Source organism: Procambarus clarkii, chromosome 67, assembly GCF_040958095.1.
Source record: "Procambarus clarkii isolate CNS0578487 chromosome 67, FALCON_Pclarkii_2.0, whole genome shotgun sequence".
In the NCBI taxonomy this organism is placed as follows: Eukaryota; Metazoa; Arthropoda; class Malacostraca; order Decapoda; family Cambaridae; genus Procambarus; species Procambarus clarkii.
Window position 1 is genome coordinate 20,744,937 of NC_091216.1, and position 27,677 is coordinate 20,772,613.

Sequence of the window (27,677 nt, forward strand, 5' to 3'; positions counted from 1 at the left end):
GCGCCCTGTGAGTACTGCCCTTGCGTTACAGGGTTATCTTCCCTGGGGCGTTCGGGAACCATTCCCGTAGAGGTTCTTGCTGCTCGGCATTTGCCTCGCCCTTGGGGCCAGCTGGGGCTTGGGGCCCTTGTTTGGCCCTGGGTAGGGATTGGTATTGTGCTGGTTAGGGCGTCAAGGTGTTGCGCAGCCTGCCACCTAAGCGGCGGCCGGTTTCTGTTGCCTCTGGAGACGGTGTACTTTTGCGGGGTTTTTCTTTTGTTTTTCATTTTCTTGCCTGGTGGGGGTCTGCCTAAGGTGGTTATAGTTCCACTAGTAGTGTTTGGCGGCCCTCTGCTAGGCCCCCGTGCTTGTACACGTCTCGAGGGGTTTTCAGTGCTATAATCTACCCTCTTGTTATGTTTGGGTTTCTTAACCGGTTAGCAACACCTTGCCCGGGCTTCCCGTAGTTGTTACCCTACGGGCCCTGGAAACCCCTGTCTGGGCTCGGGGGACCATTGAATGTGTCTTCCGGGTTCCAACCCGTCTTGTACGGGATCGTTGGTTGCTGTTCCCTTGTCTCCGGGTGACAGTCGCCATTTTTACCTCCGTCATGCTGCCTGTTGGGTCACTGACACCTTGACCCGGAGTCTTGCGAGTGATTCTCTGCTTGTTCTCCAGTACTCTCCTGATGTTATTACTGTTCAGAGTACAGGCGGCATCCGTGTTGCAAGCTAGGTTCGGTTGCTGCAACATGCTAGGTTGGTTTCCCACTCGAATGCCTCGTGGCCGCCCCGTTTGGTTAGGTGCTGCTCGCCCCTTTCTCTCCATGTTCCCGGCTCCGGACCGTCTGCGTGTTTCTGGGTCGGGGCGGGGTTCAGTTGCGGCAGAGACTCGGGCGGTTTTCGGGGGATGCCCCGTTCGGGTTGGGGACGGAGGTTTGAGCCTGTGCCTCCTGCCAAGGCTTCTGGGTCTTACCAGCGGCCCTTTCTTGTTGCCTTTCCCATGGGCTCTTGCTTTTCTTTCAGGGCGGAGGGCTTGGAGGACGGCTCTGCCCCGGGGCCTCTGTTGTTGGTTCCCGGGGCTGTGGGGGATGCCTACTAGCAGTTCTGGGGCGGTTTTGCCCCTTCAGGGGTTTTTCTGCTTTTGGGCGTCGTTTTTCGCCCTTCCAGTCTGCTAGCTTCCCACATTTGCTGGCGTGTTTTTGTGTATTAAGCGTCAGTCACAGCCCCTGCTGGCGGCCATTTTCGTCTGCCGGTTTCCCGGCGTGGCCACCAGGGCGGCGTTGCGGTTTGTTTACATGCGCCTGGGTGTGCGAGCGAGCGTCTCTGGTGAGTTTTCAAAAAATTTGCAGGGTTTTTGTTCTCCTGTTGTCGTTTCTTTGTTTTTCTGGTGTTTTCTTGCCGTTGCCTGTTTCTCTGGGAACGTTTGGGTGTTGATTTTGGGTCTGAGCCTATGGGTTTAGGCTCAGTGCCCCTGGTTGCTATGCTTGCTCCCACACCCTGCCCCTCGGTTTTCGGTCTGTTGGGACCGTTTTCCCAGGGCGTTCTGCTGGGGTCTGTGCTTTGCCTTTTAGTGGTGTTCTCCGCTGGCAAATGTGGTGGTTTGGGCTCCCCCTGGTTCGATTCTGGGTTCCTTTGGGTTCCTTGGTTTCGTTCTGGAGGTTTCTTCCTCTTGGGCCCCCTTTTGTGGGTTCAGGGGACTTTGTTTCCTCATGTGACCCGGTTCTGCCTTTTGGGGTTCCGGGGTCTTCCTGGCTTGCAGACTGAGCTTTTTGGGTCTTGGCACATGTTGTGGTTGTGCTGGGACTTTGTGGTTTTGCTGTCGAGGTGGGCCTTTTGTTGCAGTTTTGTGCCTTCTTTGCCTGGCCGGCGTAGTGCTCTTTGCCACTAGTCGGCGGCTTGTGCTTTTACACTATTTGTCCTCACCTAGTTGTGCTTGTGGGGGTTGAGCTCTGGCTCCTTGGTCCTGCCTCTCAACCGTCCGTCAACAGGTGTATCGGTTCCTGTGCCTCTTGGGCTCTGTCATGTCTACATGTGACATTGTATGGGGGTCAGCCTCGTTCCTTGTGTGAGGAGTCGCCACATTACTTCTTAGTGCTTTCCCGTTCCCATTCTGACACTCGCCAAAAAAAAAAAAAAAAAAAAAAAAAAAACTAATTCTATCTGTGGCTCTTTTGGGTACTCAGTTTCCACCTGTGTCCCCTAGTGCGTGTGCCCCTTGTGTTACATAGCCTGTCCTTCTCAACCCTGTCGATTCCCTTGGGTATCTTGTATGTGGTGATCAGGTCTCCCCTCACTTCCTCTTCCAGCGAAGTGTGGTTTCATTCCCGTAGTCTCTCCTCATGACTTCGGTAGTGTACTTTTTCTTTCTGAAGGGGTTCTGTTCCCTTCTCTGTTGACTGGGCGCTGGGGGAGCAGCTTGCTCTGTTGCCTCTCGCTTGGTCCCGCTGTTGGTGGGCGCTTTGGGTTGTCTTCCGGCCTCTGCTGGCGTCGGAGGACGGCTTCTCCCCCTTGGGGGGGGGTTCAGAGCTGGCGGGGTGGGCTTCTTCCCTGCGCTTCGTCATTTCCTCTTCGTGGGTGCGTGGGGCGTGGTCGATCCGCCCCATCCTTCTGGGCTTCCCGTCTGCTCTTTGCAGTCATGAGCTTTTCCCGTCTGCTCTTTGCAGTCATGAGTTTTTCCAGTCTGCAGTTCTTCTGAACTACTTCCGTCTGCGCCCTGGATCCTCTGCCCTGCTCGGAGGACTGTTGTCTCCTGTTCGGATTCTGTTAGGGCCGAGTGCATGGATGGTGGACCTGGACCTCCAGGTCACTTCTTGGCACGTTCCTCTCCAGTTTTTCTGGGGCTAGCACGGTTGGTAATTCCCTATGTGTACTTACCTCAGTGTAGTTACAGGATGTGAGCTACTCTCGTGGTGTCCCCTCTTCCCGGCACTCTTTGTCATATAATGCCTTGATTATACTTGTCATATTGTCATATAATGATTGTCATATGTCATAATGTCTTCATATGGTTGTCATACAATGCTTTGGTGGTGGGGCTTCAGGTTTGCTGTTTTTATTGCATTCCCTATTTTGTGAAGGGCACTTTGTATACTCTTTGCATCTTTACCGGATCTTAGTGCCCTGTCTGCGTCTGAGATTCGGTGTCTGGCCTACCTCGACGACTGGCTGGAGTGGGCTCCCAGTCAGTCCGCTTGTCTGCTCGCCAGGGGATGGTTCTTTCCAGATCGCTGGGTTTGGTTTCCTGGTGATCTGGAGGTTTTACCTTCTGTTTCCGTCCCGGGTTCGGACCTGGGCCTTGTTTCAGGCTCTTGGGCCCCTCATTGTCTTCCCTCCAGAAGTGTTGCTGTGGCTGTGGTCCCGCCTTTGGCTGTTCAGGAGGGGGTCCCGGGTTGCTCAGCGGTTGCTTGGGCGGTTGTGCGGGAGTTTGCACTTCGGCGTGCTTATCTGCCCGCGGAGTCGGGTTTGGCTCCGGCGTCGGTTGGTTCCTACGGAGACTCCACTTCCGCCTCTTGCATTCCTTGGGTTCCTCTGGGGATCTGGTGTTGGTGCTGCGTCACCAGCTTCCTCTTTGGGGTTTTCGGGGTTCCGTGCCTTGGCGGCTCCCCGAGCCTTCGCTCGATGTGTTCACGGACGGGTCGTCTCTCGGCTGGGGCTTTGTGACCAGTGCTCACCAGGTCGGCCGAGGTTGATGGAGTCTGTCTGTCCATCGGGCTCACAGCCCGGTTCAGGTGTTCATGGCTGTCTGGTTTGCGCTTCGGAGGGTTTGGGTCACTAGGTACTCTCCCATTCAGCTCTGTTTGGACTGTTCTCTGGTGGTTCTTGCCGGAACCACAGGGGGTTTGGTTAACCGTGTGGTTCGTGTCCGGGGTGTGTCCTGCGTCCTGGTGGACAGCTGTCTCGGTTCATTCCTCTTCGTGGGTTGGCCAGTCGTCGCCGATTCGTTTTGTTGGCTCTGTTGGGCTTATGGACTCCTGGCCATGGACGTCTTCGGGTCGGCGTGGTCTAGGCGTCGCCCGTTTTGTGGCGCCCTTCCCACCTGCGAGGACTTCACGGTGGAGGCTTTCGGCAGGCCTGGTCGAGGTGGGGGGTACCGGTACCTCTTCTCCCGGTCCAGCTGTTGCTTCGGGTTCTGGCTCAGTTGCAGCCCATTCCCACGAGAACAGTCCTTATGGTTCCACTGTGGCCGGCCCGGCCTTCTTTTCAGACGCTGTTTGATAGGTGTCCGTACCCGGGGCGTTTTTCCTGAGGCTTCGCCTCTTTCAGCAGGCCGAATCGGTCCTGTCCGTGACTGGTTCGGCCTTCTCTTTGGCTCTTCGCGTCTGGTATTTTGACGCAGGTATCGCCATCTCTATGGTGTTCAGGTGGCTTTGTTGACGGTGTCCCACCTGCGAGCTTCGTCTTGGAGACTGTATGACGTTTCTTACGTCTTCTCGCGTTTTGTTTCCCCCCCGGCCTGCTCATGAGTCGCCTGAGCCATCCTGGTCCTTGTTCAGGGTGCCTTCTTCTCTTCCCCTCAGTTTGTGGTAGCCCCTTCGGTTTTAGTTTCCTCCTCTTTGGTACTGGTGGTAGCTTTATTGGTGTGCAGCCTTTCTCTGTCCTGGCGACGGTCGAGACGGCTGCTTTCCGGAGGGGTTCTTGGGGTATTAGTACTTGTTTGGTTTGGCCGGGGGGTGCGTCCTGTGTTCTCCCGGGTCGTCCGCAGTGTTTTCCTTCTTACTGCGGTCTGTCTTTGCGCCCGTGCTGTTCAGACGTTTGCAGCAATTGCTGCTGTGTTGGTGACGTCTCGGGCTCATTTCGGGCGCAGGGAATTGTGGGTCGCACAGGTTTTTGGCCGCCCATCCATGTGTGCGTCTGTTCTTGGGCGTTCTTGTTGCCTTGGGTCGCAGGTTTGCGACCGGTTGTCTTGGCTTTGCGTTGCAGAGTTTGTGGCGGCCGCCTCCCGGGTTAGCCCTTTCTTTTCCTTCTCTTTGGGTATGAAGCTCCAGGGAGCCGTAGGGGCTCCCCACAGAAAACCAGCGTTGAATGTAATGAAACGCCATTTTCTGGGTGAGCCCCGGAGGCTCCCTGGAAACCCTCCCTCCCACCGGTCGGCGGTTTTTTCGCGTTGGTTGAAGCTTAGCTTCCGAACTGGAGCTTGGCAGCCGGCGCGGTAGGTCCGGGGCTCCCCCCTCCCCCTCCCGGGGTGGGGAGGGCTGCGCGGACGATCGGCGCGGCAGTAAAGTGTGATGTTTGCTTGTTTGCTTGTTTCCTTGGGATTGTAGGGAGTTTTCTACCTCTCTGTTCGGTTTTTGTTGTAGTTTCTTACCATGTGGGGTTTGTTTTGTTACGCCTACCTTTCTGGGTGCCTAACCCCGGTCGATGGCAGATAAGGAAAACCCCCAACCATATGGGGTTTTCCAGGGCCATTGCTCCCTGAAACCTCTCTGAAGGGGCCAGGTTCTGGCGCTGGTCCCTGGTAGGTCTGAACTCCTTAGCTAATGTCCCGGTCTAACATAACACACATTAGCCCGATAAGCTCCAGGGAGCCTCCGGGGCTCACCCAGAAAATGGCGTTTCATTACATTCAACGCTGGTTTTTTTTTCTTCCCTTGGTTCGAAATTGCTTCCATAAAACTGTTTTTTGGCTTTGGCTTCTGGGGGGCGGGTCGGTGAGCTGCATGCTCACCGACCCGCACAGCAGTGCTTCGGCTCCCTCAGAGGAACCTCATTCGTGGTCCTCTAAGTCTTAGCAGCCCAGGGTTATAGATGTTTGAAGCTGTGCACTGAGTACTTTTGACCACTCTTTTTTCCTTTGTGATAAGGGCCTGGTCGTGTTAGTATAGCTGAGTATTCTTGCCCAGGAACCAAGGCTTCTTCCTTGGACTGTAGTCTGGGGTGGTTGAGTTTGTGACCTGCTGTAAGTCCTGAATACCGTGTTTAGCATATCAGTGCTTGGCAGATATGATCTCCAGAAATACTCTTAGAGAAATGCAATATTCTGCTTGGGCAGCTTGACAAAAGTTCAATCTAATAAACCCATAGTTTGTGCCAATGGTTACTAGCTCTTTGGTGATGCTCTTTGAAAGTGTGTATTACACTGCATGGGCATTATTTTGAGTCAAGTGAAAAGTTCCTCTGTGAATCTTATCATTCAACTGCTCCCATCTCTCTCCCATCTGTTTTTTTTTTTTGTTCGCATTTCCTGTGTGCTTAGTTCATCTTTAGTGTCAGGAAGTATGTAAGTTGCCTTGGGTCAGTGGACTTTAAGGTGGCCATAGTGGGGTTGACCAGGCAATTGAGCCAATAGTAAGAGCTTTCCTTTGGTGATTAATAGCATTGCTATGCAAAGGAATGTAAGGACTTCGATTTTTTTATGGATTGACCTCATGTGGTCATTTCTAGGGAAGATTGATTAATTTATCCAGTTAATTCCTCAGCACATTATAGCCCTGCAGAAAGATTTGAACATTTTCTGTAGTACCATATTGTAAGTTGCACTTGCATGACTGCACTATCTTATGTTCAATGACATAGCGGGATCTAACATGTTAAAGCAGCTAAATGTAAGAGATCAGACAGTTTTTCATATTAAACCAAAGCCTTGTTTTTTCTTAACAGAACCCCAGTAAAACACTGCCATCTGAAGCCCGTGCTGTTGTGATTTCCAAGCAGCTTGGAGACTTCATCCAAGCCTATACTAAGGAAACTCATATATACTTGGATCAAGGAGCCTCCTCATCGTGTTCTTCTCTGTCCTCTCAGTGCCCCACTACTGTTACCACTTCATCTGAGCCATCCACTCCACATGTAACTTCCCCACCATATACCTCCACATTATCCCTCAACTCAGCACCTGCTGGATCTTCAATGTCTGCATCTATGAGTGCCTCAACTTCATCCATTGACAATGCACCAGCATCTGTATGTGGTTCGACAACTTCCATCAACAATTCAGGTTGTGTCCCTAAATCTGAATCCTGTTCTCTTTGCAATAGTCCCCCTCCTGTAAAGAAGTCAGATTCCTCTACATCAGTTAGCAGTCCTCCTCCAGTTACAGAATCTCATTCTTTGACTTTAGTTAACAGCTCAAATTTTGTTTCTCTCTCTAGTTCGTCTGTGTCAGTTAATAGCACTCCTTTTTATCTGTCTGGGTCAACTACTTCAGTCAATAGCCCACCTTCAGTGTCTCTATCTGGCTCCTTTACATCCATTAATAGTCCTCCTTCAATTGCATTTTCAGCTTCCTCCAATTCCATTAGCAGCCCACCATCTGTGTCAATTACTGGTTCCTCTACATCAATAAATTTTCTACCTCCTTCTAAAACCCCTTCATCTGTTTCAATTTCATCCCTCAACTCAGCAACTGATATTGGAGGTGAAATAGTCACCTTGCCCCCAAGAGTGCGAAGATTGAAGTCTGATGGAGACACAGCAGGTCCCATAATAGGTAAGCATCCTCAACTTCTGTCAGTGCATTCCACTTGCTTACCATTCTCAGTGCATTTTTCTTACATCTGACTTATTTGCGTCTCCACCTTCCACCTATGTCCTATTATCCCTCATTTGAAAGAGACTGTCTTTGCATACATGTCAATTTCTCTCAGTATTTTTGTAAATTGTAATGTATATAGATTATCAATAAAGATCAGAAACAGCAAAGATTCGAGGTCTGAGCCTCAAGGAATCCATTTGGTTTGTTATGCCTCCATTTCATTATTTACTTTGACTCTGACCCTCTGTTTCCTGTTACATTCTTACTCAGTTAACACTTTCGGCCGTCGGTGATGTATATTGCGTCCATAAATAACTATGGATGTCCGACAGGGGCGCATTTTGCGTCCAAAATTAAAATGTTTGTTAAAATTCCTTTTTTTTTTTTCGATCATTATGGGACATGTTTTAAAATGTGTGCCAATGTCTTCCCATTTTCTGTGATGGCCCATGTGGCACAATGTTAGGGAGGGGTCATCTAGCTTTCAAGGTTTATAATTCAAATAAACCTGATACATGTAAGTATGGAATAAAGCTGTACATTCTGGCTTGTACTACAGATTACTCAGCTGGCTTGGTCTCAGATTACTTCTTGTGGTGCCGCTGCTAGGACAAACCCTCATTTTGTGGATAAACCCGAACGTCTGAACAGGAACTTGAACCATTCCCTAATTCGTATTGAGTAAAATCTGAAGTGTCGTGTCTGCTACAAGTCTGGTAAAAGGACACCAGGGATAAGTGCAAGTTGTGTGGTGTGGCACTGTATGCTGCACCATGCTCTGGCTTGTACCATCACAAGAGGACATACTGGGTGGATGAGCAGTAATGCTTAACCCCCATCCACTCCACCTATAAAACATGGGTTGAGAAACTTCAGGACACCTCTTTCTTTGTCTTTTTCTTTCTGATGTTTTGTCACGTCAATTTTCAAGGTTATGAGATGATTATTCATTATCACAAATATTGAGAGAAATGTTTTATATACAAGTTGACCAAGATAGATTTTTTAACCTAATGTAAATGACTAAAGAAATAGGACCAGATTGACAAAGGACCTTTTGAATTTGTCAACTCTCCTCTCTCTCATGCTGCCTAAACTCGATTATGGCTACCCCACCTATTCTTCAGTCTCTCCCTTGACCCTTCTTTGTCTTGATGCTCTGCACCATATACAGGGGTACTGTATCTTTGTTTACGATCCTAATCCGTTCCCAGAGATGCATCATACACCAAAAATTTGTACACCAAAATGAATTTTCCCACAAGAAATAATGTAAATTGAATTAATCCGTTCCACACCCCCAAAAATATTAACTTAAAATACATTTTATACTGAATATCAGTCATTTTGGACTAAAATACAGTATGTATCTCTTACCTTTAATGAGGACTCTTGGTGGCGTACAAAAGACGGTGAGGAAGGGAGCAGGAGACTTGTTAGTGTTTGAAAGGGGAGTCACCTTCCATTATAACAGCAGTGATGACATTTCTGGGGTACTCTCTTTCCTACGTTTTGCAGGCATACCACTAGGACCAGGTTATGGCTCACTGCTTGCTTGTCTTACTAAGAATCTGTCTATAGACACTTGTTTTCCCAACTGTTTAACAGTTGTCTGTAGTGAGACATCACATTGTCTCACTATGAATGATCTCTTGATTTTCCTCTATTGTCATCCTCACAACTATTTTCTTAGGTTTAACTTTACCATTGACTTTCTTGGGACCCATGGCATGATATATAAGAACTTTTATGTTAAAAACAAAACAAGCACAAAAACAATGAAATTCTTCACAAAGAATTTGAGTGCAGTTGTCACTACGTGAGATACACTGGTAAACAAACTGAGTGTTCCTCACACCACGCCCCCAGCACCACGCGCTTGTTCGACCCATATGCGTATCAACAGACACTGTTTTCAAAGTAAAACGTTGTTCACCAATTTAAGTTTTACGATGAATTTGACATCATATACCAAAAAAAGTTTTACTTGAGGGCAGTCGTACACCAAGGTACCACTGTACCAGGTTATATCTCGGCTCTTGGTGCCTTTCATTCATCCCCTACCCAGAGCTTCTATATTAAAACTAGCATCCTGTTTCTATAGGATCATCATGATTGTTATTGCCTTCACTACCTTGCATGGTCCCTGCATCATCCTCAATATGAGCTTTGACTGCTGCTGCTTGGGAGGGCCCTGTTCCCTCTGTCACTTTTCTTTTCCTGTAAGGGTGACTCATTTGCAGGATTTCCTCTCTCAGCTCATGTTTGCTAGGCTTTGACCCACATGATGAAGACCTATTTCCTTTCTATTGTTATGAAATGACTTTTCCTTTGACACTTTCCCTCTCTTTCACACTCCATTGCACTGTTCACAGGTGGGTCTAAGTCTGCCAATGGTGTTGGCTACTTTATTTTCATTCCTGACCAAATCTGTATATGTCCCCAGCCTTGGCAGAATTCAGGCACATTTGCATGCTCTGTCACCTGCTTTTCTAATGTCGGTGTTCTTTTGTCATTAGTGTTGACTCGCAGTGCTTCGTGGCTCAGGAGTTATTTAATCCTTTGCATCTTATGTTGATCAAAAATCAGTACTTGCTTCGTCTTATATCTAGCAGATTTAAGACAGTTGAATTTTGCTGGGTACCCAGCCATATTAGTGTTACCTTAAATGAATTTGCAGATGCCACTGCTAAGGAGGCCATTCGCACTAGTCCTATTTCTCAAAGGGATTCCCTATTCAGTTTTCTACCAAGTCATTCATTCTGTGATCCACAACCCTTGGCAGGGTCGTGGGTCTGGCATTACAAGTAATAAAACTGCGCACTCTAAGGTGAACTATTCCCTTGGCCGTCTTCCTACCACCATAATAGACAATGGGAAACAGATCTGGGTAGGTTGTACATTGGCCACATGCCCTCAACTCATGGGCATCTAATGGAACACTGCCCTGCTCATTATTGTCCAAACTGCAAGTACTGTATACATTAAATGGCATTGCATAGAACCAGAAGTCAGCTGTATTGTATATAGGAATAAGAACATAAGGATAAAGGAAATTACAGAAGGCCATTTGGCCTGTATGAGGCAGCTCCTATTTGGACTTGCTGGCCGACCATAGCGACGGATGGTGGTTCGCGCAGCGTTTCTTCTGTGGACATTTCCAATCCCTTTGAGGGTTTTCAGGTCCCTTTGTCCCTTGGCACGTATTCCGGTCACGACGTTCTCCCGGTCTTGGAGGGGGATCCCGAGGGGGTTTTTCTGGACAGTAAACGTCATAGTAAGGCTAATAGATTGGAAGCAAAACATCGCCTGTGTCCTGTGGTATGCTGTGCCCCCCCTCCCCCCCCCTCCTGCAACCTCTGTCTCCACGCCCTCCAGTCCCTCCTGGTCGGACGAGTTCTCCTGTCCTACGTACGTTCATCATCGCCTGTGATGCCGATACGCCCGCTGATTGGAATGTTTTTGGAAATAGGGCACGCCATCTTTTCTATCAAGCTGTTCCCGAGTTCTTTAAGATCAAATTGCATGATTTCAGGCAGAATAAACGCAGGAACTTGATTGCTGTGGACCACACTTCCTCCGGGGACTTGATGCTTTCAGACGTTACTGATATCTGTGGTTACAAGGTCCGTTGTTATATGCCTCTGGGTTACCGTTTGGTACGATATGAGGTCTGGCATGTTGTTGATGTTAGTGCGGACAACATTAAGGCGCAACTGCAGGATGCTGACATTGCGATCTTTGGTGTCAAGACATTTATGCGTAGAATTGATGGCGACCTGTGTGATACCGGCACTGCCCTCCTTACTTTTCCTGACTCCCTTCCTTCCCTGACCAGGTTTGGATTAATGGCTTCCTCCATAAATTGGAGATGTACATTCCCTGTCCCACTCAGTACTTTCGTTGTAAGGGTTTTCACCATACCTCCTATAGCTGCACCAATGACGTTCGTTGTGGCAAATGCTCTGGTTCCCATTTCACTTGTGACTGAGTCTGACAAGCTCTGTTGCCCCAACTATGGTGGTGATCGTGCCATCACTTTCAAGCAGTGTCCTTCCTACGTTGTGGTGCTCACTAAGGCTCTTCCCGTCGTCACTCCGCCCTCCAGTCGTGCTTTGCCTCATCCTGCCCCGGTTCCTTGTCACCCGCCTCTTCCCCCTCCGCAGCCGCCGTTGCCTGTGTCGCCTGACCTATTTGTCACTGACGTTCCTCTTGCCCTTGAGACTGCTTTTTCTCCCACCCGCCATTCAACCGAGTCCCAACCTTGTTAACGCTATTGTCGCTCACTTCGTAGATGCACTTGGGACAGTGCTGGTCCGCCTTGTCACTAAAATCTTTCCACAGTCTGTCCTTCCCATTCCTGAGGCTGACCCATCGCTCCTCTCCTCCGCTTCTTCTACGGTTGACGTCCATCCTCCCGCAGCTGCCTCTGCTATCTCCAATGCATTTGAATCGATGCTGGACAACGCCCTTCGGAACTCTTTGGAGAGCCTTCCCTGTGTCTCTCCCAAGGCTGCCTTGCCACACATCTCTGCCCCCGTTACTAAGCAGAAGCAATCCTCCGTCATCCGATTTCCAAGCGCCCTGCCACCTTGCCTGATGAGCCTCTTACATCGCGTTCTCCCACGACTTGTCCTCGCGTCCTTCCTAGGTCTTCCTTCCGTTGTCCTGCTGGCACTTCTGTGGAGTCCAATGCATTAGCGTCCCAGTCGTGAGGCTCAGGATGCCATCTATGTACCTTGCCCTGTCCTAACCTCGCCTGTCCCCGTCTTGATTTCCTCTTCCCTTCTATACATTCGCACTTGCCTCCTTCACATCCTTTGCTCCCGCCCTTCGTCTCTTGCGCTTTCTTTACTGTGGCGATGCTTTGTGTTTGCCTTCTGTTTTCTTTATTCCCATCCTACGTTCCTTTCCTCTTATTTATTTGGCCTTTATCCTCGCCCGCCTTGACGGCGTCGTTATCTTCTTGACTCGGGCACGTTGTGACCGTTGATGTGTTGTTGTGCAGTCATATGTGCATCTTTCTACATTACCACTCGTGCAGTCATCGGGAGGATATATCTTCATGCAGACTGCACGTATTGTGAAGAAGAAGAAACTCCTATTTATATCCACACAATCTCGCTCATATACATGTCTAACCTATGCTTGAAACAATCCAGTGATCCCATGGCACTTGATGACCTGTTCCACAAATCAACAACCCTGTTTCCAAACCAATATATAACCAGGTCTTTCCTGAATCTAAGTTTCAGCAATTTAAATTATATGCATTGTTTTGAGTTCTGTTTTATGATATATTTAAAACCTTGTTTATATCCCTTTTCCTACACCCTTTTATTCAAGCTTCTTGTTTCAAATAGCAAATTAATATTTCTTGCAGAGGGAGATGGCAGCAAAATGTCTACAAGTTTAGATTCAAGTGATCTACAGAGGCAGACAAGTGATGAGAGCAATACTCAGCAGCAGCAGGCCAAGGATGAGCACATTACAATGGATCTGTACCGAGCCTTCATGTCTAGTGCCGGGTATTGTAGAAAACCCTTATTTTATAATTAGGATAAAATGCCTTCAGCATATTAAATATATGGTTCTGTTTTTAAACACATTGATGAAACTATTATGATGTGGAATTTCAAAGTCATATCTGTGGTGTTGAGCAGTGCAAACTTAAATACTTTATGCATACAGCACATAGGCAAAAAATCTCAAACAGTTGGTATGTTTAAAAAAATTCTAGACTAACTTAGGGTATCTGTGCAGGGAGTTTAACCACTGCAGCTACTTCAAACCCCATCTTTACCCAGCAAAACACAGCTTTCAGAGTTTTGACAAATTCTTTTCAGACAACATTACAGACCCATTTCTTTAAATCCTTAAACATATTAAACATAGACTAGTTCGTTTCTCTTGTGCCATTGATATATAGAAAGCCTTATTCCTCAATACTACTATGGACTAGTAACATTTCCTAGAAGGCTGCAACATACCTGAACATTACACTAAAAGTAAGTACATACTGTACCTCTTTTACAGAATTACTGTCGAGCATTATTTCTTAAATTTTCATTAAATTTTTATATATATTCCATTATTCATTTAGTTTAAACATCTTTATATGTTATCCTGATACAGAGAGTCTGATCTTGAGGAGGTACTGGCTCTCCAAACACGGATGCATAATTCTGCAGGAGTGTTCCTGGAAGCCTCCCGGAGATCACGATATTCCTCGGGACATCATTCAGGTGGCATCATGTCCACTTCGTATACCCCTACAACTGCCTCGTCAACCAGTAGTTCCAGGCCCCGCACTCCCACTGCCTCTCCTCAAGGATCACCGCGCAGAAATCGTAGATCCCCTTCTACAGGTGAGCTTGGTTACTTTCATCGGGCATACTCAGTATTGAAACATTGTGGTTTTTACAGGATTATATACTGTACTATATTCTGTATTGTGTATTTTCTGTGTCTAGAATAGTTGTTTGTAGTTGAGGAAGATTGCATTGCTACCAACAGCTCTTAGCATTGCTGGCCACAGAGAGAGCTCCCTGACAAACTGAGAATTCTAAGCAACTACAAGCTGTAGTGACTTGCTTTCTTATGAGGATATAATTAATAATACTCCAGGACTTGGGAAATACAGTGGAACCTCGGGTAGCGAATGTCCCTCTACAAATTTTTCAGGTTACGACCTCAATTTCGTCGGAATATTCAAATCGGGTTACGACTTTTGCCTCGCCTTGCGACTTTGTTGATATATGTATGGGTCGACTGAGCTCGTAGTTCCTGGTGGCACGGGTGACCGTGCTTCAGGTTTACCAGTGTCTCTCGCTTAGTGATGATTGCACTTGTAATTATTATGTCATGCCATGAGTCCCAAGAAAGTCAGTGGTAAGGTTCAACCTAAGAAAATAGTTGTGAGTAGAGGCAATAGAGAATGTCCCTTCCTCGTTAAGAAAATGTGTAAAGTATGGGAAGAAATGCAAAGTTTTGTTTAAAAAACTTGCCCAGATAAAGCAGGCTGTTGCATTGACAATGTGACATGTCTTACTACAGACAAGTGTTAAAATGAATGGAAAAACAAGTGTCTTTAGACAGATTCTTAGTAAGACAAGCAAGCAATGAGCCACAACCAAGTCCTAGTGGTATGCTGGCAAAATGTAGGAGAGAGTACCCCAGAGAAGTCATCACTGCCTGATGATATAATGGAAGGGGACTCCCCTTCCAAACACCAACACCTCTCCTTCTCCCCCCTCCCTCCACCTCCTCACTGTCTTTTATATGCCAACAAGAGTCATCAATAAAGGTAAGCTATAACTTGTACATACTATAGTACAAAATATTTGTGTATTAGGAACGAAATGTATTTAGAAGTTAATATTTTTTGGAGTGTGGAATGGATTAATTCAATTTACTTTATTTCTTATGGGAAAATTTGTTTCAGGTTGCGAATTTTTGGCTTAGAACCCATCTCTGGGAACGGATTAAATTAGAAAACAATGTTATCACTGGACTGTTCTTTATTTGAAATGGAAAAATTTCTGCTGCTTGGCTTCCAAATATGACCCCCCCCCCCCAGTGTGCAGGAAATAAATTCTTTGGAAAAAATTCTTTGTGTTTTTAAAGTGTCAAAAACCCTTCCCTAAGAATGGATATGTTAACAAAGTCGAAATTGTACTTACTTTGGCTGCTATGGGGTCCATAAGTTCGCGCGTGATGTCATCAATCCCTGGTTGTCCGTGGCGTATGTCCCTGGGGCTACTAGCACGCCCAACTCAAGATGCGCAAGTTGCCACAAATATATTTGTGTTCATTTTTTGCGCACAGTTACAAATACATTTTATTTGTTTTTCCGTGCCAATTCTACGTATAATGAACATGTACACTATATTATGGAAACAGAACATCCGTACTGTTCGATGACACTGTGTTACGTGCATGACACATATGTACACATATATTGCACGCATTTCCTGTGCAACATGCTAATTTAAGTATACTGTATATACAATCTATTTACACACTATACACTATCACATACTATATACATTCACCATCAACACACTCGGAACTCCGCAAGTGTCAGCTGCCACACCAGCCAGTCTCCCTCACTCCTCCAACACCTTACTCGCCATCGCTCCTCCCACCACACAGTTATTCACACCAATGTTTCATATTCAGTTATGTATATTTACAACATATGTACACACTATACACTGTCACACATTATATACATTCACCATCAACACATTCAGAACTCTGGGAGTGTCAGCTGCCAAACCCAGCCAGTCTCCCTCACTCCTCCAACACCTTACTCGCCAACATTGCTCCTCCCACCATACTGTTATTGTTTTTATTACACTATTTACACATGCTATGTATATCTATCTACATGTTTTATTCACCAGAACTATGCAAGTAAGCCGGTATTGTGTCCAAACTTTACAGTGGCCACCATACACTGCATGAGAAATCACACAGCAGCCAGCAGACGACGCTACGATTACGTCACCTCCCTCACCAAAATAGCTCCTCCCAACATACTCCTGTTGCTGTTATTACACTATATACACACATTGTATTTATCCATGTACAAATGTGTTCACCGTAGCAAACCACTAAGCTAGTATGATGAGCAAAACAAGAGTGGTATTGAGAATTACAGAGAACAACATAGAGCACATAGAGGTGTCTAGAGATGAAGTGAAACAAATGTTCCTGGAACTAAGTAAGAACAAAGCAGTTGGCCCAGATGGAGTTTCACCATGGGTTCTGAGAGAATATACAGTTGAGCTCAGCATACCACTTCGGCTGATTTTTCAGACATTCTTGTATACAGGAGTCATAGCAGATGTGTGGAAACAGGCTAACATAGTTCCAATCTACAAAAGTGGAAGCAGGGAAGACCCCCTCAATTATAGACCTGTATCATTGACAAGTGTAATAGTCAAAATATTGGAAAAATAATAAAAACTAAATGGGTAGAACACCTGGAGAGAAATAATATAATATCAGACAGACAGTATGATTTTCGATCTGGAAGATCCTGTGTTAAATTTACTCAGTTTCTATGATCGAGCCACAGAGATTTTACAGGAAAGAAATGGTTGGGTTGACTGCATCTATCTGGACCTAAAAAGGCTTTCGACAGAGTTCCACATAAGAGGTTGTTCTGGAAACTGGAAAATATTGGAGGAGTGACAGGTAAGCTTCTAACATGGATGAAAAATTTTCTGACTGATAGAAAAATGAGGGCAGTAATCAGAGGCAATGTATCGGACTGGAGAAATGTCACAAGTGGAGTACCACATGGTTCAGTTCTTGCACCAGTGATGTTCATTGTCTACATAAATGATCTACCAGTTGGAATACTGAATTATATGAACATGTTTGCTGATGATGTTAAGATAATAGGAAGGATAAGAAACTTTGATGATTGTCATGCCCTTCAAGAAGACCTGGACAAAATAAGTATATGGAGCACCACTTGGCAAATGGAATTTAATGTGAATAAATGCCATGATATGGAATGTGGAATAGGTGAACATAGACCCCACACAACCTATAAATTATGTGAGAAATCCTTACAGAATTTTGATAAAGAAAGAGATCTAGGGGTGGTTCTAGATAGAAAACTATCTCCTGAGGACCACATAAAGAACGTTGTGCGAGGAGCCTATGCCATGCTTTCTAACTTCAGAATTGCTATTAAATACATGGATGGCAAAATACTTAAGAAATTGTTCCCGACTTTTGTCAGGCCAAAGTGCGAATATGCAGCGGTTGTGTGGTGCCCATATCTTAAGAAGCACATCAACAAACTGGAAAAGGTGCAAAGACATGCTACTAAGTGGCTCCCAGAACTGAAGGGCAAGAGCTACGAGGAGAGGTTAGAGGCATTAAATATGCCAAAACTAGAAGATAGAAGAAAAAGAGGCGATATGATCACTACGTACAAAATAACAGGAATCGATAAAATCGATAGGGAAGAATCCCTGAGACCCGGAACTTGAAGAAAAAGAGGTCATAGATCTAAACTAACGAAACAAAGCTGCCAGAGGAATATAAGAAAATTCACATTTGCAAACAGAATGGTAGACGGTTGGAACAAGTTAGGTGAGAAGGTGGTGGAGGCCAAAACCGTCGGTAGTTTCAAAGCGTTATATGACAGAGTGCTGGGTAGATGGGATATCACGAGCGTAGCTCTCATCCTGTAACTACACTTAGGTAATTACACAGTGGTACCTTCGTTTACAAATTTAATCTGTTACCAGAGATAAAGCAGTTACTTAATAGTACTGTACTATGTTATCATCACAAAGTGAGAGCATGTTCTGATGGTTTATACAATTTAATATAATTGAACAGGGGGCCATGCCCGGCCAACAGAGCCAGTGACAATCGAGCCTCAGTCTCATCAGGCAGAAAGTCGTCAGCCTGCTCACTCCGAGCAGGAGCAGGAGCCGCAAGAGCAGCAGCAAGAACAGCAGAAGCAAGGTAGAGGTGACATGCCAGCTACTACCATTGATGCTACAACATCTCAGTCTCCCTCATCCTCATTACAGCAGCCTCCTACCACCACTGCCTCATCCTGCTGTCTTTTTGGTAATATTCTTAAGGCCAGTTTGAAAGGAACTAATGCATCTTTTATTTCATGAAATCTGAAATGTATAGCTTTGGTATAGTTGATACAAGTTGGTATATTTGTAATAGAATGAATTCATGACTATAGTTAATGAAGGAGCTATCACCCATTGAATTTTGTTCAGTCTTATTGTAATAAGTTTTTATGTGAAATGAAAGCTTTAATGTATATATCATGCAGCTAAATTCTGACCCATTGTGTAAGCATTGGCAATAAAGGTACAAAGAGCTAGGGATCCACTGTGCCATTATTACATATAGCATTATGTACTCTTTATTACAGCTTAGAACAATGGGATATTGCTTTGGTGAAACTTGAATGAAATAATATAGAGTTGAGACATGCACTATATAAGAGTGTCTCAATTCTTGTGTTCGTCTGTGAAGAGGCAAACGAGAGTTGCGGAAATGAATTAAATAGTTTTTTTTATGAAGTGGTATGCCTTAACACAATTAATGTTAAAAGTTGTAGACACTGATAATTCAATCCTGCCAAGTTAATTTTTGTTAGTCATGCAATATTATGTTTTTTGCACTGTATTTTTCGCTTCCCTATTATCAGTAGCATGGAAACTGCCACCTAGTCAGCAGTATTCAGAAGTTGAATTAGGAGTCCCATTTTGAACTCCTCAAGCATAAATCACTGCCCATTTCCACTTATAGGCCTAGCAGTAATTTTGTACTGTACTGTATTTGCAAAACATAATTTCATGCTTCTTTCCTTGTTGATAGTAAAGTACTGTAGTTGCTTTATATGCTAGATATAGAAGTAACCTTTAAAGTGACCATAGAAAGTGGGCGCCTTAAATTTTTCTCTCGGCTTTTCTAAACAATGTAAAATACTCATGGCAAAGAAGAGAGAAGGGAGGGAATTTTCAGGGGAAAGCGCTTAGCTATTACAACTATATAGCACTTGGAAAGGGTCAGGATATGGATTTGGGATGGGACAGGGGAAAGGAAGGAAGGAATGGTGTCCAACCACTTGGACGGTCGGGGGATTGAAAGCCGACCTGCATGAAGCGAGACAGTTGCTCTACCATCCAGCCCAAGTAGTTGGGTAAGGAAGAGAGAAGGAAACTGAAATTTTGAAAGCATTGTTCCTTGGAAATTTATTTTCAACATGTGCATATGGGCTTTTTTTTTTTTAAATTTGTGTACATCTTTACACATGTTTCCCTACTGTACAGGAACACACTACTCTTTCACTGTCTATCAACAATTGTGCAGTCATTTTCTACTGCTGCAGTTGAGTGTATACTTTTCTATTCATATTCATATACAGTATGACTTCTATACATATTCATATACAGTATGACTTCTATTCATATTCATATATGACTTAATCAATCTCGCTACTTATCGGTTTCAACATTTACTGGTTTAAGGATTGGATTCAAAATTATCAGTCATACATTTGACTTTAAATTTTTTTTTACTCCTAACAATAACTCATTTTATTTGTTCAGTGTTAGTCTGTCTTTGGCTATTTAATTGTTAAAGGGCAGTGATTGTATTGGAGACTACATGTTACATTGTATGTCTGTGGGAAAAGCTGCTCCTGGTTCAACAGTGAAGCAGCAGGGAAATACACATTTGGCCAAATGTTCCCACAGTGTGTTTAGAAAAGCTACTGTGGACAGTCACACCTCTGTCCTGCACCTAAGAGGTTCCATATACTTTGTTTAGTATTTATTTATTTATTTAATAACTTGTGATAACTATTCTCAAGTACCCTAAGAGCCTCATCTTCTTCTCTACATATTTTCTGTGGTGAGCCCCTTCAGCTCCCTGTAGCTATACCGGGCTGATGTGTATATATTAGACCGTGGCAACAGTCAATCGAAGGAGTTCTAAGCCTACCGGGGACCAGAGCCAGAACTTGGCCCCCCTCAAGAGAGGCACAAGGAGCAATGGTGTAGGTGACCAAGGAGCAATGGTGTAGGTGACCAAGGAGCAATGGTGTAGGTGACCAAGCAGTCTCCGTGGTGTAGTGGTAAGACACTCGCCTGGCGTTCCGCGAGCGCTATGTCATGGGTTCGTATCCTTGCCGGGGAGGATTTACTGGGCGCAATTCCTTAACTGTAGCCTCTGTTTAACGCAACAGTAAAATGTGTACTTGGATGAAAAAACTATTCTTCGCGGCGTGGGATCGTATTCCAGGGACCATAGGATTAAGGACTTGCCCGAAACGCTACGCGTACTAGTGGCTGTACAAGAATGTAACAACTCTTGTATATATCTCAAAAAAAAAAAAAAAAAAAAAAAAAAAAAAAAAAAAAAAATATGGCCTAAAGACACCCCAGTGTAATTGGAAGCAGTCTCTGTCTGCCATCTACCAGGTCAGGCACCCAGAAAGGTAGGAATTTCAAAACAAACTTCTGCTGGTCAAAAATTGCAAACTGAAAGCCGAACAAGCAAACAGAACTCTCCAATCAAAAACAAGGAAAACATACATGACATCACCACAACTGCTGCACATCTGTCTCCGCAACCTTTCCCCCCTTCCCGGGAGGGGGAGGGAGGTGGTCCCAGACCTCCTTGCCAGCAACTCCTCAGTTCAAGAGGCTGTTGTGTTGGTGACGGTCGATCGCTCTGGCTCCACTCTTTGTACAGTGCTGCAGTGCGGTGTTATTGCTTTATATTGGTGGCATGTGAGCTGGATGTAACATAGAGTACTGGGACTGCATGCACCTAGGACTACCTTCGGTAGGTGCCCCGTAAGTACTGCCTTTGCGGCCTCAGGGTTATCTTCCATGAGCCATTCAGGAGCAGCTACCTGTGTGTGGTTCTGTTGCTGCTTGGTGATGGCCCGCCCTTGGGGATTCAGCTGGGGAGGTTCTTACTCCTGTTTGACCTTGGGTAGGACGTAGTTTCATCTCTGGCTGGAGCGCGAGGTGCTGTGCAGCTGTCTGATATACGCATAGCGACTGGTTCTGTTCACCTGTTCACGTTGTGCTTTTGCTGGGTTTTTCTTTTTTGTTTTGATTTGCCTGGCGGTGGTCTGCCTGGTGTGGCGGTAGGACCACTTGTATGATTTTGGTGGCCCTCCACTAGGTCCCCGTGCTTGCACACTTCACAGGGGTTCAGCTATTAGTTTGTTGCTTTGTAGCTCTGGGATAACCGGTTAGCAGTACTTCGCCTGAGCTTCCCTGAGCAGTCAGTCTAAGGGCACTGGAAACCCCCATTGAGGCTCAGTGGTCCAATGTAGGAGACCTCTTGAGTCCCACCTTGCCTTGTGCGAGTTTGAAGGTTGCTTTGTTCCTTTGTCTCAGGGTGACACTCATCATCTACCTTTGCTCTGCTGCCTGTTGGGTCAGTCACACCTATGACCTGGAGTCCTCCGAATGGTGTTCTTTGCTTGTACTCCATTCACTCATTCCACTGAGACTGATATTCGGGTGCAGACAGCTTTAGCGTTACATGCGAGGTTTATGTTGCAGCAACGTGCGAGGTTGGTTGCCTTCCTGATGCCCCCCCAGCTGCCCCGCTGAATTTACTGGTAGTGAAACTTGGGCGGCTTCGGGGATTGTTCCTTCCGGATCGGCGGCGAAGGCATTAGTCTGGTCCTCCTGCCGGAGCTTATGGGCCACGCCAGCGGGCCCCCCTTCATTCCTTCTTTTCCGGAGGACTGCTTTTTCTCCAGAGGCAGAGGGTTTGGAGGACGGCTCAATCCCAGGTCCTGAAGTGGAGAATTCTGGGGCTGGAGAGGAGTTGACATGGGGGCCTGGACCCCACTTATCCCTGCTTGGGGTTTGGTATCCTCGGTGCAGGGCTTGTTGTTACAGGAGGGGGGGGGGGGGGTTGCTATTCCCTCCCTGAATGATTTTGTTATGAGTTTAACTTCTCCCGGGGTTCAGTTCCAAGTTCCCTTGGGTTCTTCGGTTCCCTCCTTCTGGAGGTTTTTGGCTTCCCGCATCCCACCGAGGAAGGTGTGGGAGGCCCTTGCGGCCTACTGCCTGCTAGACAGAGAGTACGATGTAGGAGCCTTCTTTTGAGTTGGCTCCTTTTTTCCTTATTGGGTACATTACAAGGTGCCGGAGTCTTCCTGGCTGGCAGACAGCCTTTTCTTTCGTTGGGGGCTTGGCATTCGTCCTGTCGGACTGCACACTTGATGGCGAGAGTTGACTACGGTTGTTCAAGTTTTCCTGGGGGGCGAGTTGAAACACCTCAGTGCGTGCTTGTTCGCCCTCGTTCTTCCTTATGATGTCGGCCAGGTGTGGCTTCACGTGCAGGTTCCCTCCCTTTCGGCATCCCTGGTGGCAGAGGATTTGTGCGACCGTGGGCACTTGGCTTCGGTCTTGCGCTTCTTTTCACTGCTGGAGCTGTCTTCGGACTGGCTCGTGGTGGGTGTGGAGGAGCTGGGTTCCGGGGCCCATGTCCGGTGTTTTTGCTTCGGCAGCTTGGGTGCCGGCGGCCTTGTTGAAGTTGTATGCGCCATTTCTGAGGGAGGCAGTGTCTGTTCTTCACTTCTTGTTTCACATGCTGACAGGTGGTGCTCGTCCAATTTTTGGAATCGTCTTGGGCCCTGGCTCTTACATTTTCATCCTCCTTTTTGTCCATTGCTATTTGCAGAGTCTGCGGTGGTGCATTTTCTGCAGGCGGCTTCGTCGAGTTGATGGCCTATGTTGGACTTTCAGGTTCTCCGGGGGGTGGGGGGGGAGGGGGGGGGCGTGGAGGTCCTGCCCAGGTTCACGCCAGGTCTCGAGGTTCCTTCGGTCATCGTAAGCTAGTAATGTCAGATTCGGGACTGGCCCTCCTACGAAGTCATTGACTTGGTGATCACTCTGAGCGTCAGTTGGGCTCTCGTAGGGGTCGTCGGCCCTTTCACGGTTCGCCCTGTTGGCGGGACAGTAGTGGGGGGAGGCTCGCGCTATTTGGTCTCCCCTGGTCCCACAATTCGTGGGCAATTCGGGTCATTTTCCTCCGGCCTGCAGTGTCATTGCTTCTTTCCTTTTCCTTTTGGGGGATTGGGGCTTGCAGGACGGGCCTCTTCCCCAGCACTCTGTCAGGTCATCCTTAAGTGGGTTTCCCACCTGTTTTCAGTTCTGAAATGGGACTGGGCAGATCTGCGATTCATACTGGACTTGTCCTGTCTGATCCCCTGGGTCTTTTGGCCCTCCTTTCAGATGACCACTCTGTCTCGGGTCCGGCTGCTTTTGGCGCGGGTGCCTGGATGGTGTCTCTGGACCTCCGGGCCGTGTATTAACGTGTCCCGATTCATCCGGTGTTCAGGGACTGATTCGGTTTTGTCATGGAGGGACAGACTTGCCATTTTTGTTGCCTTCCTTCCAGTTTGGCTCTGGCACCTCGCGTGTCCACACGCCTTAACAGGGTTGTGGTGATCCGTTCGAGTTCTGGCTTACCTTGACGATTGGTTGGTGTGGGCTCCCAGCCAATCTACATGTCTGCTCACCAGAGATTTGGTTCCTTACTAGCTCGCTGGGTTCGGGTTCTTGGTGTACTGGAAGAAGTCCCATTTGATTTCCTCTCAGGTTTGGACTGGGCTGGGTCTTGTGTGGGACTCTTGGACCACTGCCTTGTCTCTCCCTCTGGCAGCGTTGTTGCGGCTGCGGTCCCGATTACGACTGTTTTTGGAGGGCATGTAGGTCATATGTCGGTTGTTTGGGTGGTGGTGTGGGAGCCTGATCTTGGCCGTGCTGGTCTACCCGTTGGGTCGGATCTGGCTTCGACGGATGTTCTGGTTTCTTCGGGGGGCGTCCCCTTCTGCTGCTCTCGTGATTGCTGTGTTCGGATCCCGGAAGCCTTACGTCGGCTGCTGGGTCGCTGGCTTCCTCTAAGGGTTTTTTCGGGGTTCTATGCCCTGACGCCTCCCCAAGCCCTTGCTCGATGTGTTCATGGATCCCTCGTCTCTCGGCTGGGGTTTTGTGACCAATGCTCACCAGGACGGCCAGAGTTAGTGAAGTTCGTGCTTCTGTTAGGCTCACAGCACGGCGCAGGAATTCGTGGTGATGTGACATTCTCTTTAGAGGGTTCGTGTTGCTCGTGGAGCAATGATCCGGCTCCATTCGGACTGCTTCCCAGTGGTTCATTGTCTTAACCGCTGGGGTTCGATCCGGTTCTTGGCTCTGTGGGGCTGGTTGCTTCAGCTGACTTGTTTGCTGAGTTCTCTGGGTTTGGTTCTCCTGGCAGTTCACGTTCAGAGGGTGTCAGATGCCCTGGTAGTTGGCCTGTCTCGGTTCATTCCCCTATCCATGGAATGGACGGTCGACACACTCGTTCAGTTGACTCTGCTGGACATACGGGCACCTAGAGGTGGACCTCTTCGCATCGACTTGGTCGAGTTGTCTTCCAGTGTATGAGGCGCCCTTCCTAGACTGCGAGGCTGTCGGGGTCGATGCCTCTTGGCTGGATTGGTTTAGTTGGGGTTCCTGTAACTCTTCCCATCAGTTCGGTTGTTGCTCCGGGTCCTGGTTAACTTAGAGAGACTTACCAGGGATGAGTAGTCCAGTTGGTTCTTTGGTGGCCGGCCCAGCCCTGGTTTCAGGCGCTTCTTGCTCGATGTCCAAACCCGAGGGTCTTCCTGCAACTCCGCCTCCTTCGGCTGATCGGTCAATTCCGGCATAGGGCGGGACTGCCAGGTTGTACGCAGGATTATTAGGTCCACCGACCCTTGGGTCTTTCCCTATGCCCACGCCGTTTGTAAGTTTGGCGTTCGGCTGTTGTTTTGGTAATGTCCTGTCTTATCTTTTTGACACGGGGCTTTTGGAGGTCGAAAAGGTTCCTGGCATGACGTTACCTTGTTAATCTTCCTAGTCCTTTTCGGGTGTATACAGTCTTGGGTCGCAATTTGTGGCCTCTTGTCTCGACTTTGAATTGAGGAGCAAGTGAAGACTGCCCAGGTGAGTCCCTTTTCTTCTTATCTTTGGTTAGGTGGAGCCGAAGGGGAGCCGAAAGGGCTCTCCACAGAAAACCAGCATTGAATGTAATGAAACGCCATTAATTTTCATTACATTGGGTGAGACCCGGAGGCTCCCCAGCATCCCTCCCTCCCTCCGGTCGGTGGTTTTTCGCATTTTTGATACTCGGCCTCTGAACTGAGGAGAGTTGCTGCCGTGGAGGTTTGGGACCCCTCCCCCCATCCCCCTCCGGGGAAGCGGGGTTGCGCAAACGGATGCGTGGCAGTTGTGGTGATGTCATGTATGTTTTTCTTGTTTTTGATTGGAGAGTTCTGTTTGCTTGTTCAGCTTTCGGTTTGCAATTTTTGACCAGCAGTAGTTTGTTTTGAAATTCCTATCCTTCTAGGTGCCTGACCTGGTAGATGGCAGACAAAGACAGCTTCCAATTACACGGGGGTGTCTTTAGGCCATTGCTCTTCGTGCCTCTCTTGATAGAGCAAGGTTCTGGCTCTGGTCCCCGGTAGGCGTAGAACTCCTTCGATTGACTGTTGCCGCGGTCTAATATATACACATCAGACCGGTATAGCTCCGGGGAGCCTCCGGGTTTCACTCAGAAAATGGCATTTCCTTACATTCAACGCTGATTTTTTAATATATATCTTTTTGAATAGTATTAAATTTTATTCACTTGTTTAAATAAACTTTATTTACTTTTAATCCACATTTAAAATTAATCAAAGTATATATTAGGCGTTATATTTTATGAGCCACAATATTCAAAATGGCTGTTTTCTTATTGGAGGTTTAGTTAATTTGCAGTATGTACATAATGAACAAAAACCATAAGCATGCTTTTCTTCAATTTTGGTGGTAAATGATAATGATTTCCAGGCTTAGACTTTCTGAAATTTTCATTACGATTCCTGCCTTGTCCAAAGTTACTAGTATTAATTTATAATTAGTATTAGTTCTGAAAACCTTTGCCATATTTTTATATTGAAAAAACATATGTTGTGTGTCCATAGTTCATGTTCTCTGGCCAGCAGCCACTTCCAGCCAGTAAGAGGACTCGACTGTGTGTGGTGTGATGCTGTAGGCTCTACCTACATTAAGTGTATTAAGTAGGTTAAATACAAATACCTTTTCAGGTAAGATTTGCAATACATTGTCTCCTAAATCAATAATTAGTCTAACCTTCCTGATGTCCTAGCTATAACAGCAAATATATTGAATCTTAATCTTGAAGGGCTATATCAGATATGCCTTATATATGTGCAATATTTATATTGGTGTTATCATTAAAGTATTATTATAGTATGATGGAAGCAACAGAGAGAGAGAGAGAGATGGTTTGTAATATTAGTCAGACAGGCAGCCAAGTTCCAGGTATTAGGTATTTAAATGTGTGCAATGTTAACATCATGTAAAACTGGAATGTATGATGAATTATGATGCTGGTGAAGCATGGATACATGTGGATCTTATTATAAATAAATAATGTCTGTTTACTGTAACCTTAGAGTTATAAGTCCTTGGATATAACTGATTTATTTGATGGACTGAGAAGTATTCACTTTGGCTGTAAATATTACACCAGATGAACTGCATGTACAGCACAGTAGGGAGTACGTGACACACATTAAGCTACTAAAATCCAGACCATTCAACAATCCTTTGTTCTAATTATTTTTTTATATGAATAGTCTATAAATTAAAATACTGGTAAAATATGTTTGGTCTACGATTCATCTCGGCTGTCAAAATGAGCAGGTCAGAGACTCGTGTAAGCTGTTCATGTATGACAGAGAGACCTCTGCAACATTGAAGAAATCTGATGTCTATTATATTTAAACTTATTTTGTTGCTGACCATTACTTTAATGTTTATTTTTTTTATTTTTGAAAGTTCTAAATACAAAAAATGTTTTATGTATAATAATGATGAGCTATTTCTTGTCAAAGGATCTTGCCGTCTTACCGCGTATGGCAAGATTCATGTATGATTAGTCTGGAGCCATAAATAAATTAGTTATTAGTTAGGTGCAGCTAGTGGCCATATATAGCAGCTAAAACCAATATTCTCGTCAAATTTCACAATGTGGAACTTTGTGCCATGTTTGATTATCATTCTCTTATAAATATTAGACAAATGCTTTAAATTAAGCTTTAAATTTAAGTGTATATTGCATATTAAAAACTATAACATTTCAATTTTCATATTTATTATATGGAGTTTATTCTATTTAATGTAAATGTAATCACTAAAATGTATAATGGTAACAAAGCCAAGTACTTAAGACTTATTCATAGTCACAAGAATAAATAAACACATGTTGGCACAAGACACACAGTGAAACACAAACATATATATATATATATATATATATATATATATATATATATATATATATATATATATATATATATATATATATATATATATATATATATATATATATATATATATATATATATATATATATATATATATATATATATATATATATATATATATATATATATATATATATATATATATATATATATATATATATATATATATATATATATATATATATATATATATATATATATATATATATATATATATATATATATATATATATATATATATATATATATATATATATATATATATATATATATATATATATATATATGTCGTACCTAGTAGCCAGAACTCACTTCTCAGCCTACTATTCAA

The 27,677-nt window shown here is 45.6% G+C and overlaps 1 protein-coding gene across 9 annotated transcripts in view; it reads left to right on the forward strand.

Moving 5' to 3' along the window:
- The window catches only part of LOC123767737 (tubulin polyglutamylase TTLL5), an 88,191-nt gene that overhangs the window by 40,081 nt on the left and 20,433 nt on the right, over positions 1–27,677 (forward strand). For 3 of the 9 annotated variants that reach the window (XM_045757698.2, XM_045757700.2, XM_045757699.2), the window contains exons 13-16: positions 6,579–7,407; positions 12,836–12,980; positions 13,588–13,820; positions 17,821–26,467. In XM_045757698.2, coding sequence (XP_045613654.1) covers positions 6,579–7,407; positions 12,836–12,980; positions 13,588–13,820; positions 17,821–18,110 — 1,497 coding nt within the window. In that variant the 3' untranslated portion in view covers positions 18,111–26,467. Of the gene's footprint in view, positions 1–6,578; positions 7,620–12,835; positions 12,981–13,587; positions 13,821–14,896; positions 15,021–17,820; positions 26,468–27,677 lie in introns of those variants that run through there. The other 6 variants (XR_006774001.2, XM_045757701.2, XM_045757702.2 and 3 more) reach the window with 5 other exon arrangements.